This window comes from Aotus nancymaae, unplaced genomic scaffold, assembly GCF_030222135.1.
Source record: "Aotus nancymaae isolate 86718 unplaced genomic scaffold, 86718_ANA_hifiasm-v0.15.2.pri h1tg000007l, whole genome shotgun sequence".
Taxonomy (NCBI): Eukaryota; Metazoa; Chordata; class Mammalia; order Primates; family Aotidae; genus Aotus; species Aotus nancymaae.
In genome coordinates, this window is record NW_026988418.1 from 30,517,582 (window position 1) to 30,531,868 (window position 14,287).

The window sequence follows — 14,287 nt, forward strand, 5'->3', positions numbered from 1 at the left end:
CCACCCTCCACAAGTTCTTTTTTTTTTTTTTTCTGAGACAGGGTCTGGCTCTGTTGTCCAGGCGAAGCTCAGTAGCACAATGTTTGCAATACTCTTTTAATGCTCTTTTAAAACTGTTTTTTTCCCTTGGTACAAGTATTTAAGTAAAAATTAAATCATAAATGGTGATGGAAACAAATGTGATTTATTCTGGGAAGGCTTTAGTAGTCTGGTAAATAATTTGCATATAAGAGAGGCTGGTTTTTCCCAGAACTGTGTTCCTGAATGTTCTTTCAATCCTTCTTTCTCACCACTTTCCTGGTTATAGGTCTGATTATAGTTCTGATTGTAGTAATACTGTTATGAGAAGGATGCATATTTTCATTCGAATACATTTAGACTTCAATATGTTTACCTTCTGTTCTCATTACATATCACCATTATAACCAGAGACATGTAGGTTATTTATATTTGCATGATCTGATGGGGCTACCTTTATCCTGTTTTGGGGAATTACATAAACTCTTCATTTTGAAATGGGTTTATTATCACAAACTAAATATTGCTTTTGTACCTTATTGCAGATGAGTGCAGGAGGGGCGATGTGACTGTGAAGCCTTCCCGTGTAATTTTACTTGGATCCACTGTCAATATTTCATGCACTTTGAAGCCCAGACAAGGCTGCTTGAATGATTCCAGACATAACAAGTTAATCCTGTACAAGTTTGACAGAAGAATCAATTTTCACCATGGCCACTCCCTCAATTCTCAAGTCACAGGTCTTCCCCTTGGTACAACCTTGTTTGTCTGCAAATTGGCCTGTATCAATAGTGATGAAATTCAAATATGTGGAGCAGAGATCTTAGTTGGTGGTGAGCGTTCCATTTGAATTTTTAAAACTTGTCAATCGTTTAGTATTTTTCATGTGTTAAGCAGAAACCCAGATACAGGTCCATGTTCTTTCTTTCCCACCACATTGAAGTATTTTATGTTGATAGTGACATGAGAGCTTCAATGTGTGAAGTTCAGAAATTGAAATCTTATTGGCAAATCTCTCTCTCTCTCTCTCTCTCTCTCTCCCCATTAAAACCATTTATCTGTTGTCCTTAACTTTAGTGGCAGAAAAAATGGATCTCTGCAGTTGAGTCTTTATGCCTTCTTGACTTACAAGAATGTGTTTAAAGGTACAGCCTCCTAAAAAGAAGAAAGAGATGTCTTTTTAGACTTGTGCAGCCCAGGATGACTACACAGAGTTGAGCAGCATCTCTCGCCCTCCCTAACTTAATGCCCCCCAAAATAGTTCTTCCATCCATGCTCACCTAGACCACTGGTACTCACACTTCATAGAAGTTAAAAGAAAACATTGATCATACTTATTGTCTTTTCCTCAGTTCTCTAGAAAACTGACTGCAGAAAACAACAACAAGAACAAAAAACAAACAAACAAAAAACCTGACCTGCTAACAATTCATGGGAAGAGGGTGTGGGTCAGAGGAGTTACACAGCCCCAGGGAGGCAAGAGGGAAGTGAGCCAGGGAAGGGACAAAAGCAAATACTAGGTGGTAACATGGCTGAGCTGGCCACAGCTTCAACATAAAATACAGCTGGTTGTTTGTGCACTTAGGGACATTACCAGAAAGAGCATATAGAAATCTCATGACAGGAGAAGGAAAGAAGAATTTAACTATCTCCCATTGGTCAAAGTTCACCTGACAGGGGATCAGTTTCCCATACTGCTGGCTTGCATCGCTGGTCCCTTCCGGCAGCTGCTGGGGGATTAGAACTAAAGTGTCAGAGTCGACATCTGCAGCATGAGCCACAGTGCACAGGGTGAACCAGCAGCACACCTACTGCAGTTCCCAACCTGCAGCCCACAGCCTTGCACGTCCAACCAGGCAAGCCCGTGAGCAAGCACGGGCCCTGAGGGATTCCATGGCACCCTGTGCCTCAGGGGTTCCAGGGAAGCTTTGGGGTGGCAGACAAGAGGCATGAAGAGACTAGGAAGAATTGCTATAGCAGGCTGGTTGACCAAGCCTCATAGACATGGTATCTGTCGTAAAGGCTGTGATACAGAGCTCAATGAGACTCTGTCCAGGAAAGATGGAAACCTCTTCTCTGTGGCCCATAAGGATATATATGTATAGCTGGTGCCAGGCAATTTTCCACCAAAAGCATGGAGCAGAAGACCGAGCAAATGGCCAAGCAGATCACTGGTAGGAGGCATAAAGTAGGCCAAGTACTCACCTTCCAGCTCAGGGCCTCCTGTTCATACCACTGTGAGTCGTGTACTCAGCATTGACAGCCTGTGGTATAGCAGAAGTGCCATGGACTTTAAATGTCAACTCTACCAGTAGCAGTGTACCTTAGACAACTTAAATTACCTGAGCCTCAGTTTCTCCATATGTAATATAAAGATAATAACTTCTACCTCATAAAATTGTTGTAGTCATTAGATCCCCTCTTATATGCAAAGTGCTTAATCCCATGCAAGGCACATGGGAGGCATTTAGGTGATGGCTTCAGGCTTCTCAACAGCAACCTGGAATGTGGAAGGCAACAGAGTCCTGACTAAAAATTCTTTTCGACGTAGAATTCTATACTCAGTCAAAGTATCAGTCAAACGTGAGGGTAGAATAAAGACATTTTAAACTATGCTCAAAATATTTCCTCCCATGCACCCTTTCCCAGGGAACTCCTGGGGGCTATGCCCCACCAACACAAGTCATTCAACGAGAAGGAAGAAAACATTAAATCTAAGAAACAAGAGAGCCAAAGGAAAAGGAGAAAGAACTTAGGAAACACTGAGGATGAGCAGTCCCAGAATGACAGCTGGGTACCAGGCATGGAGGCAACCGGTCTTATGCTGGAAAGTACACAAGGCTCCAAGAGAGCGGTCCTCAAGCAGATGAAATGGATAGAAGTCCCAATATATTGCAGTATATTGAACAATGATTCAGATAATGGACTTGGAAGTTTGAAATTTTATTAACAAGAAAACTAAACAAATGGAAAAGCAAGATAATTACTAATTCTAAGATTAAAAGTTGTATAGAAAATGTAAAGTTAACATAATATTCTATCTGGCTCAGTCATGAGTAGTTTGTGTATATACATAAGTATACACTGTATAAATATATATATAAATATGTCTAAATATATATATGTACACAAGTACATATGTATACAAGGAAGAGACTTTTGTGTTTTTTTTGTTTTTTTGAGATGGAGTCTCACCCTGACCCCCAGGCTGGAGTGCAGTGGTGCAGTCTCAGCTCACTGCAACTTCTGCCTCCTGGGCTCAAGCAATTCTTCTGCCTCAGCCTCCCAAGTAGCTGGGATTACAGGCATGCACCACCATGCCCAGCTACTTTTTGTATTTTTAGTAGAGATGGGGTTTCACCATGTTGGCCAGGCTGGTCTTCAATTCCTAAACTCATTGATCTGCCGCCCTCAGCCTCCTGAGTAGCTGAAATTATAGACATGCACCAGGATGTCTGGCTAATTTTTAAATTTTCTATTTTATTGAAGAAATTAGATTTAGATGATATAGCCCAGAAGGACATGACTAGGGTGGGTGGATATAAGTGTCTTGACAGCAAATGTCAGGTGAAGAAAGCAAATAAGTCTGTCTTTTTTTTTTTTTTTTTGAGACAAGTTCTTACTCTGTTGCCCAGGCTGGAGTGCAGTGGCACGATCTCAGCTCACTGCAACCTTCTGCCTCCTTGGTTCAAGCAATTCTCCTGCCTCAGCCTCCCTAGTAGCCAGAATTACAGGCACCCACCACCGTGCCCAACTAAGTTTTATATTTTGAGTAGAGACAGGGTTTCACCATGTTGTCCAAGCTGGTCTTGAACTCCTGACCTCAGGTGATCAACCCGCCTCGGTGTCCCAAAGTGCTGGGATTATAGGCTTGAGCCACCGTGCCCAACCAACTCTCTCATTTTTAAAGATTTCTAATATTTGAATGGGCATCACTCTAAAAAAAGTTAATTTATTAATCCCAGGGGTAATGGAGCTAACACTGATGTTCACCTGTCAGGGAAAATGGTAAAATACAGAGTAAAAGGCTTGGACTTGAGTTAGCCACGCCTGAGCTGGAGCCTTGATTCTGCCACTTCATTATTTTATACTCTTGGGCCAGATATTTCACCTCTCCTAGTTTCCCCTCTGAAAAAATAGAGATAATAACGGTATCTATCTCATGGGGTTCTATGCTGTCTAATTCGGAAAAACTGCACATAGCACTGGGCTAGGCATATAGTAAGTATTTGGTCCATATTTACTACTATTATTACTGTTTCTAGAAGAAATTTACGCCTTAATGGCAAACTGGGACTTGCATGGAATTTAAAATAGCTTCTAGTTTACCTGGGTTTATGGCATGTCGGGGAGGTATTGTCATGTTGGGAAGGTATTGTCATGTTGTTGGCAGATAATAACAATTTGGTTGTAGTATCACCTGTGTGATATATAAAGTTTTGTCTTTTCTTTTTAAAGTTGTTCCAGAACAGCCTCAAAACTTATCCTGCATACAGAAGGGAGAACAAGGGACTGTGGCCTGCACCTGGGATAGAGGACGAGACACCCACCTATACACTCAGTATACTCTACAGTGAGTGAGAGCCTGCATTTTTGCAGCTGTTTTGTAGATCTTCTCTTAAATGACATTTAGAAATATCTGTTTTGTTTATTTATTTTGAGATGGAGTTTTGCTCTGTCACCAGGCTGGAGTGCAGTGGCACATTCTCGGCTCACTGCAACCTCTGCCTCCCAGATTCAAGCAATTCTCCTGCCTCAGCCTCCTGAGTAGATGGGACTACAGGCATGAGTCACCACATCCAACTAACTTTTGTATTTTTAGTACAGACAGGGTTTCACCATGTAGGCCAGGATGGTCTCGATCTCTAGACCTCATGATCCACCCTCCTCTGCCTCCCCAAATCCTGGGATTATAGGGGTGAGCCACCATGCCTGGCCTATCTGTTTTATTTTTACCAGAAAGAAGAAACAATAGATATCTCTAGATAATTAAATACTTTTTTAAAAAAGTTTCTCGTGTTTATAGTTAAAACTGGTTCATTCATCTACAGTATGAGAGACCTAATGTCTTGGGTCTGAGTTCTAATTCCGAGTTCTCTTCAGGGCATCCAAGACCCGAGTTGTAGCTGCTCTTTGCCACTCTAGTAGGTTAAACTGGCTGCCTGAGATCTCTTCTTTTTTTTGCAACTGCAGACTCTTGGGGTCGTGATACATAAATAAACTCTTCCTTGTGGTAGTTTTCCATTCCCTTGGAGAAGTTTCTTTTTAAAGCACATTGGCTGACCTAAGAGTCCATGAGAAGAGAGAGTCTGGGAGATTCTGTTCCTTGAAGTAGATTTCATGATCCCATTAAAGATCCAGCTGATTTGTGCTATTCTTGAGTGAGGAGGAGATGGAGGAAAGGAGGGGTTCTGTAGAACATTTGTGTTGTTTTAACCTAAAGGAAATAACCACCTACATGCGAGTCTCAGTATTAGGGTAAAACAACCCAGGATTCTACTCTGGCCACTGCTGTACTCGGAACTGACACTCTGTGCCATAGATGTCAAGGTGGCCATGGTCCTTAGGATGATGTTTGGAACTGCCCCAGGGAGCCAAGATGACAGCAGGGTTTGGGGAATTTCAGCAGCGTAGGCTTGGTTAGCTATCTATCTACACGAACATGAAAAAACATCTTGGTTCTACCAAAAAAAGGAGTTGGGTGACGTGTAGTCTTAGACCATATAATACAAATATTCCTGGGATGTGTCCCCTAGTCATAGATTGACCTTCAAAAATTGTCTAGAATTCTAAATATTTAAACATTTTGTTCTTTTGTACTAAATGTAGAAAGTAGCACATAAAACATCTTGCTGCCCATGTTTGTGTTTTGTTTACAGGTTAAGTGGACCAAAAAATTTAACCTGGCAGAAGCAATGTAAAGATCATTATTGTGACTATTTAGACTTTGGAATCAACCTCACCCCTGAATCACCTGAATCCAATTTCACAGCCAAGGTCACTGCTGTCAATAGTCTTGGAAGCTCCTCTTCATTTCCATCCACATTCACATTCTTAGACATAGGTACATTTTATTTCACTTTTTATAAGTGTCATTCATTGGTACGTCATAATTATTTTTAAAATCACTCAAGTCTTTTTTATATGGTTGTTTCAAGAAAGACAGAGACTGATGGAAATTGCCCAAGAGGTATAGGCAAAAGATAGAAGTTACTTTGATGCAAGTTAAAGGGTGCATGATTCTAGAGCTATGTAAAGATGGCTATACAAAGTGGGATGTTCAACATTATTCTCTCTATCGGAGAAATTAGTCCCTGGATTCGAATCCCATGAAAGAACCAGCTAGTAATGATCTGACTAGGAGGGTCCTGTGAGGTCATTCAAGATGCTCAGTGCAAGCCCTTCTTGGAGGACGTGTCCTTTCACCCCCATGGCTACTCCCATTGTTGTGAGATAGGCTACCTGTGGGCCTACTAGGCTAGAGCATCGAGGTGCAAACTATAAATTGTGTCAAGTCACAAATGCATCTTGCTCTGAGAATACTTACCTCCATCCCTGGGGCGAGCCAGTCCCAGTACATTTCTGAGCAAATGTAATTGGTCCAGTTGAATCAGAGCCCAATCTCAAGCATTCCAAGTTCTGATCATCCAGGTAGAATTGGGCTGCCTGAAGTTCTGACCTCACACTGTGTGCTTCTCTCCTCTTTTCCTACAGCACTTCTTTGCATACTTATTTGCATATATACTAAGAGTCTGATCACTGGTATTTACTATACACTTTTCCACCACATTTCCTCTCAGGCTTCCTCTCATTTTTTTCATAGACTGTTCATCTCTAGGCTACCTCCTTGCCCCACTATTCTTTTCCTCTTTTCTTCTGTCCCTTTGCTGTGTATTTTCCTGCCAACATTTCTTCTCCTCCTGAGGCAATCATCACTAGCCACCCCTGGCTTCTCGGTCATTGGAGCTCTTGGGTTTGGCACATTGGTTTTTTAAAAACTACTGGATTAAGTGGAGTTGAAATTTACCACTAATGTTGGTAGTAGTTATTTGGTAAAAATGATATTTGATTGGGGGGATTACTTTACAGATCCAGAAGTGAATCCAACTTTAAAAAATTTTTTTTTCAGTTTTGTATATTTGGTTAAATATACAAAATATACAAACTCCCTTGTATATTTTACCAAACTGATGGTTGTACATCTCAGAACTGAGTTTTACCAAACTCTTTATAGCTCATGCCAGACAACTGCTGATCATAGATCCTGAACTACACTTTTTTGTTTGTCCTGCTTACTAGTGAGGCCTCTTCCTCCGTGGGACATTAGAATCAACTTTCAAAAGGCTTCTGTGAGCAGATGTACCCTTTATTGGAGAGATGAGGGACTGGTACTGCTTAATCGACTCAGATATCGACCCAGTAACAGCAGGCTCTGGAATATGGTAATGATCTTTAGAGTGAAGTTAAGAACATTGAGGGGTTCTTAATATTGCTGCGCAGGCCTCTGTGTTTTCATACAGCAAAATTTGGAGTTTAAGAATATTTATCCCAAAAGTACACACTTGAGAACTATCAGAAAGTTATGTACATCCTCTATTGATTAAGAAATATCTTGGGCCAGGCGTCTGTAATCCCAGCACTTTGGGAGACCGAGGCAGACGGATCGTGAGGTCAAAAGAGTGAGACTATCCTGGCGCCAACATGGTGAAACCTCATCTCTGCTAAAAAAAATATACAAAAATTAGCTGGGCATGGTGGTGCACATCTGTAGTCCCAGCTGCTCAGGAGGCTGAAGCAGGAGACTCGCTTGAACCCGAGAGGCAGAGGTTGCAATGAGCCAAGATCATGCCATAGCACTCCAGACTGGACAACAGTCTCAAAAAAAAAAAAGAAATATCTTGAATTTTGATCTCTGATTCTGAAATTTTTAAAGCATTTGTAAACCAATATTAATTTTCTATAGTTTATTTCTAGTGGAGGATTCATTTCTCCTTATTATTTACCCCCGTCCTGTTATTACTTGTTAGCATTTTCAAAAGATATTTAAAAGAGAAATACTAAGGAATGTCCACAGAGATTTATATAGAATTTAATATTCCAAAGGAAAGGCCTACATGTTAATATAATATTAAACATTACATGTTTTAAAATAAAAGGTATAAGATTATGGTTCTTTCCAGGATTTTTATAAAATTCAATGGCTTATAATAACAAAGGATCAGGTCTACATATAGTTTATATTCAAGAGAGTGTAACTAATTAAAGGGTTTTTTTAAAAGCCAGTTCTATGTTTGTGTTAAAACATTCATCACGTTCTAATTGTAATCAAATAAAAAATAATCTCTAGTGTAGAAACGTCTCCAAGGCTTTTTGAAACTTAGTAGTTTTCAATTTTTACTTGTTTTTCAGCTGGTTTCAGGATCCCCGCTGAGAACCTACATAGATGGGTTCTTTCCCAGGAGATTTTATTTTATTTTTAATGAGAAGCTATTATTTCAGATTAATATCATATCTATTTAGTAAGACAGTCATTGAAATTTCTTCTCATTGAATGGTAGGTCTGAAAAACAAATAGGATCAAATGGTCTGGTTTTTTTTTTTTCATTTTATGTTAAAATTATTTAAATTAGCAATCTAGTACTGATAGGCACTTAAAAAATGTCTCTTTCAAGGTTAATGTTACAAAGGCCAAAGGAAGACATGATTTGCTGTATCTGAAACCATTTACAGAATATGAATTTCAGATTTCCTCTAAACTACATCTTTGTAAGGGAAGTTGGAGTGATTGGAGTGAATCATTGAGAGCACAAACACCAGAAGAAGGTATGTGTCCAAAATATACATACATATAGGGGAGGAATTGAGGAAGAGAGCGGGAAGATGTAATGATTTCCTTGAAATAGAATCTTTAAAGTACTGGTGCTCAATCAAAAAGTATGATTGCATTAGTTAACAAGTTAATTTTTATATTAATTTAAGTATTGCTAGGAAATTTTTAACATTGGGTAAGTCCTACTCCTGTCTGCTATCAGTGATGTGGGTTACAGTGCTTGGTTATAACTCTTACCTCTCTTACTACCTCAGTAACTTATTTCACAGAGCTATAACCAGTAATTAATCTCATTTCTTTGTAGTTAAAGCTTCATATATTTTTTATTTTTGATTCTTTGAAAAGTAATGTGGCTCAGTAAGCCAGATGAGAAAGAAAGTGGGCTCTGGAGACATATATTTCCAAATAAAATTTAGCATCTAGCAATCCTCTCTTCTCCAAATATTATGACATCATACTTCAAGCCTTTGATATTCACTGCTCAGATGAGAACCACCTGACCATCCATAGCTATGAAAAGGATATCAAATGTATTTTTCAGTCTGATGAATTTTTCTTTTTTGGTAATTATTGGGAAAGGAATGTTACTGAAGTATAAGAAAATATTTTATTGAAGCAAAAATGCCTATATAAACTTTATGCCAATATTAAATCTTTGGAGACACAAGAAATAGCCATCTGAATATTAGTTTTTAAAAGCACTCATTTAGTAATACAGTAGAGAGCCTTTCATAATTTATATAAATTTGGCTCAGAGGAAAAATTTTTGGCATATAATCCATTGTTTATTATCTGGAGATTTTGTAATATTAATGTGCAAAATCTAAATTCTTATTTGTGAAACTTATGGATATGAGTGCATGTAAACTAGCCTCAAAATTAAGTTGCATTTATTTTCTGTGAGCTACTAATGGTTTTTGATAACCGATGATACTTAGCATTGATACATCAATGACAAGAATATAATACCTAATACATAATTCGTAGAATAATCTTATATTCTTCCTTACTTCTTGTATTAATTGCATTTTTTTTTTTTTGAGACAGAGTCTTGCTCTGTTGCCCAGGCTGGAGTGCAGTGGCACAATTTTTCTGCCTCAGCCTCCCAAGTAGCTGGGATTATAGGCGTGCACCACCACACCTGGCTAATTTTTGTTATTTTCAGTAGAGATGGGTTTCGCCACATTGCCCAGGCTGGTCTCAAACTCCTGACCTCAGATGATCCACCTGCCTCGGTCTCACAAAGTGCTGGAATTACAGAATTGCATTTCTTTACATTAAAAAAATGTCTAAAAGTGAATTTATTCAACAAATGGTAATTTACCACTCGTTTTATAATAAAATCTATTAAATTAATGTTGAACGACTTGCTCTCTGGTTGTCACTTTTATAATCCAGAGCTTACTCATCATACCCTTTTATTATACATAGTCAAAGTAATTTTTTTAAAGACTATCTCATGAATTATATTTTGTTTATATATGTGGTACAGATAAAATTTCTGAAAATGGGCTATATTTTATATCCAAGTTCAACATAGTAAGTAGGCTGGGAAATATTTAAGTTATGTCACATTAAGCTAAACTATAAACTAGGGAAACTCTGGGCTTGTGAATTCTTGTCATTCTTACTCACATATGATAATGACCTAGTTAGAGATGTGTGAAAATGTTTTTCTTTTCTTTTTCTTAAAGTGTTTTTCTGTTGAATTAAAAATCCTTCAAGGCAGCACAGTAATTTTCTCATTTCCTATAAAATAAACCATTACAACAATGATGCAACTCATTATGGTTATGAACTCATGGATAATTATGAATTGAACCTAGGAAGCTGGCTTATTCAGTCATTTCAGGTATTCATAAAGAGAGAAACCCATACTCTGAGACACACCACCTTTACCAAGCTCTGTTGGCTTCCTTTCTATGTCTGAATCTCCCTTTTCTGTATTTGATTTTCCTGTGGGCTGTCATAGGTCTTTTTTTCTCTTACTCTAAGCTGCTTGGTTTTCACCCCTTACCCGCTATTTCTGTCATCAGTTTCTTTATGAAACACCAACTGATGTAAACCTAAAAGGTGTGAATTTTTTTTAGCATGTCTTCCTTTAACTCTTTCAATGTGTACTCATATGTAGCTTGGCATTTAAAAAAATTAGTAGTGAGCTTTTTTTTTTAGGCACTCTTTAAAACTGTGAATGATTCTATAATAGAGCTCTTTTTTTCACAGCCTTTGCTTCTCAAACTTGAGAGGAACGTAACACCGGGTGGATCGGGTGCAGTTGTTTATATCATTTGAACAGTGGGTGAGGGCTTCCTTTACTCCACAGGGTCCTTTCCTATGTCATTAAATTCAGCTCCTATCACTGAAAAACACTTTTTAAATGACTGCAAAATAAGGGGTAGGAGGAAAGAAGCTACTTTGCTGTGTTTAAGAGGACAGTCTTGAAATCAAATCCATCAAAGGCAGGCCTGATAGTGACACTGGGAAGAGAGCAGCCACGTTTTTCTTCTAGTGGGAAAACATCTTTGAATTTGGGCTCAAGGTGCCCAGACATGCTTGAGAATATGCACAGGTATTAAGGGAAGGTGATCTCTCACCACTACAAAAATATCGATGAATCAGCTGTTCCTTAGCACTATCTTACCAATATGTGTCTCTGTTCATTCGGCATTTTAAAAAGTCTTATTTGCAGTTTTTGATCTTGCTCAATGCTAATACAGCTAATAAAGGAAGTGTTGCATGTTCATTCATACTTGGGGCAGAGTAGTAAGGGAGAAACCCTCCCCCATCATGGTGAGGGCAGAGGTGAGGGGGTGAAGGATCCCTGAAGCGGGGAGAAAATGAAGAGTTACCAGCTGCAGCCACCTCTTCCCACATTGAGAAGCTAGGAAATTCATGCACTCATTTGTAATTTAAAAATATTTGTTGCCAAGATAAGACAGGTGGGAACAATTAAATATTAGAGGTTATTTTGGCATTCAAAAAAATTACTAGTGAGATTTTTTTTTTTAGGTACTCTCTAAAACTGAATGATCCTATAATAGAGCTCTTTTTTGGCAGCCTTTTTAAATGACCACAAACATCTCATAACAGTCTAACTTGAGGGATCAGCAAACATTTTCTCTACAGGTCCAGACAGTAAATATTTTCAGCTTTGCAGATCATATGATCTGCTTCAACTACTAAAATGTGCTATTGTCACATGCAAGCAGCCATTGACAATACCTAAACAAATAGGCATGGCAGCGTTCTAACGAAACTTTATTTATGGACGCTGAAATTGGAATTTTATGTAATTTTCACATGTCACTAAAAAGGATTCTTCTTTTGATTTCTTTTCAACCATTATCAAGACCATTTGCTTACAGGATGTATTAAAACAGGCAGAGAGCCAGATAAGGCCCATGGGCCATAGTTTGCTGACCCCTAAGCTAGCTATATGTGAAAGCATCATATTTGTGTCATTTTGCCTAAGGCTTGAAAATGAATGATTCTTTTCTCTTCTAAAGAGACTTATATCAAACACTTTCACTAACAGGAAAATGTTTGAGATTCAGTAACAGTCCTTACCTCCTTCTCTCCTTCACTTGTTCTCCTCTAAGCTCAACACCTATCTTGGAAGGAAGGAATGATGGAGAATGCTTTTCAAGGAGTTGTATGAAGAAGAGCAGAGATATCAAACAATCTTTTGTTGTTTTTGTTTTTAGGATCTGAGATAATACAGTGTCTTTGCAAAGGGATGAAAAGGGTCCAGCAGAGAAGGAGAAGTTAATAGCACAGGGAAGGTGGGGATGATGGCTTGAGACGGATCTTTGATAAAGCGAGAGGGAGTGTGCCCCAGAACTCTAAAGAGTTGGACCGTGATGGAAGATGGTTCATCCACTGGGACATCAGTAGCAGTGCTATTTTAGGGAATTGGTTGGGGTAGTCTGAACGTTTTTATGGTGGAAAGAGGAAGGGATTTCCATCTGATTTCTTCCTTTTGCTCAGTGAAGTCTGAGGCAAGGTCATCTCTTTTTCATATTGGTGGCTTCTTCCACTTCAACCCTGCAGTTTTTTCAAAATAGTTTCATCTGACTTCCATTTCTCATATTTGTATGTTTAGTCATTTGTACTCATTTTTTTTAATCACTTGAACATATTGGCCTTTGGCTTTTTTTTTTTTCTCATGTGCCTATAATAGTTTTATCTGTATTTTGCCAGATAACATTGAGGTTAGAACTTTCAGTGATTCCATGACAGTTGAATGTCAAAGATTCTCCTCACTATTAGCCCTTATGTTGCTTTAAGCAGCAGTGATTTGAAATCTCTGGTCATGAAATGTTACACTTTGCAGATTCAATTAATGGTTTCTCTCCCATAGAGGTATACACTGCAGGTGGGCGCCATTAACACTTCAGTTTACTTGCAATTTACCTTGTGAAAAGAGTATAATTCTAGAATTTGATTCTTAACTCTGTAATAATCTGTTAGATTGTGGATTTTTAATGAGTCAATGAGTGTTCCCTTTAGATTTCTTACTAATTTGTAATTAACTGAAAACGAGTACTGCTGTGGTACAAGTCAACCGGCTTTGACACTGAGCACACCCAGGTTTCCAAACTCTGATTGTGCAAATGTCTGGATTATCTAGTTTATGGAGTATTCAGGGCTTTGGTCAATGTAGTGAACTGTGATAGGAAAAGCAGAGTCTTTGGAGAGAGCAAGACCTGGCTCAGTCCTCAGCTTTGCCATTTACCAGACCCAAGTCTTTTGTAAATCATTTAACCTTTGCCAGCCTCCTTGTCCTCCCCTATAAAGCAGATGTAATCACATGCACCCTCATGTTGTATGAGGGTTAAATGAGATGATGGATATAAAGTGTCCAGACACCACCTGATAGTAGGTGGTTAGTGAATGTCACATCCCCTTTCCTTTGTTGCCTGTGCTTTTTTTCTTTTTGCATCTAAGCTAGCAGATAGAAGTCCCCGGCTTGACTCCTGGGCCACTCTTAACACTCCTGGAGAATTTAGAGCATTTTCAAAATGTTTTACATAAGCATTTCTTACCTCTAAGTCCTCACTGCAAAGGTAAATACTACCACTACTGGAAAAAGAGAGGAAATAAAAGAAGTGAATGTTTAGAAAAAACAAAAAAGAAAGGAGAGCAAGAGAGGCAGGAGAAGGAAGTGATGAAGGAAGAGGACAGAATAAAAAGAAGGCCCACCTGATGGGGATGGAAGTACTGTAGAGAAACCATCAGCCTTCTCAGAGCCAGGCACCTGAAAGGTACAGAGCCAAGGCTGTGGGCTCTGGGATAAAACCGATTTGTGTTCAAAGCCTGGCATCTCTGATGATGAGTTCTGGGACCTTAGCAAGTTTCTTAACCTTTCAGCACTTCAGTTTTCAAATGCGGGAAACAAGAGCTACACGTGCTGAGCACTCACCAGGTGTCAGCACGCTC

The 14,287-nt window shown here is 38.9% G+C and overlaps 1 protein-coding gene across 3 annotated transcripts in view; it reads left to right on the forward strand.

Annotated features, from left to right (window-relative positions):
- IL12RB2 (interleukin 12 receptor subunit beta 2) overlaps positions 1 to 14,287 on the forward strand; it is an 81,015-nt gene that overhangs the window by 3,090 nt on the left and 63,638 nt on the right. For all 3 annotated transcript variants that reach the window (XM_012442476.2, XM_064372480.1, XM_064372481.1), the window contains exons 2-6: positions 564 to 851; positions 4,477 to 4,591; positions 5,898 to 6,082; positions 7,318 to 7,460; positions 8,691 to 8,841. In XM_012442476.2, the coding sequence (XP_012297899.2) occupies positions 564 to 851; positions 4,477 to 4,591; positions 5,898 to 6,082; positions 7,318 to 7,460; positions 8,691 to 8,841 (882 nt within the window). The remainder of the gene's footprint in view (positions 1 to 563; positions 852 to 4,476; positions 4,592 to 5,897; positions 6,083 to 7,317; positions 7,461 to 8,690; positions 8,842 to 14,287) is intronic.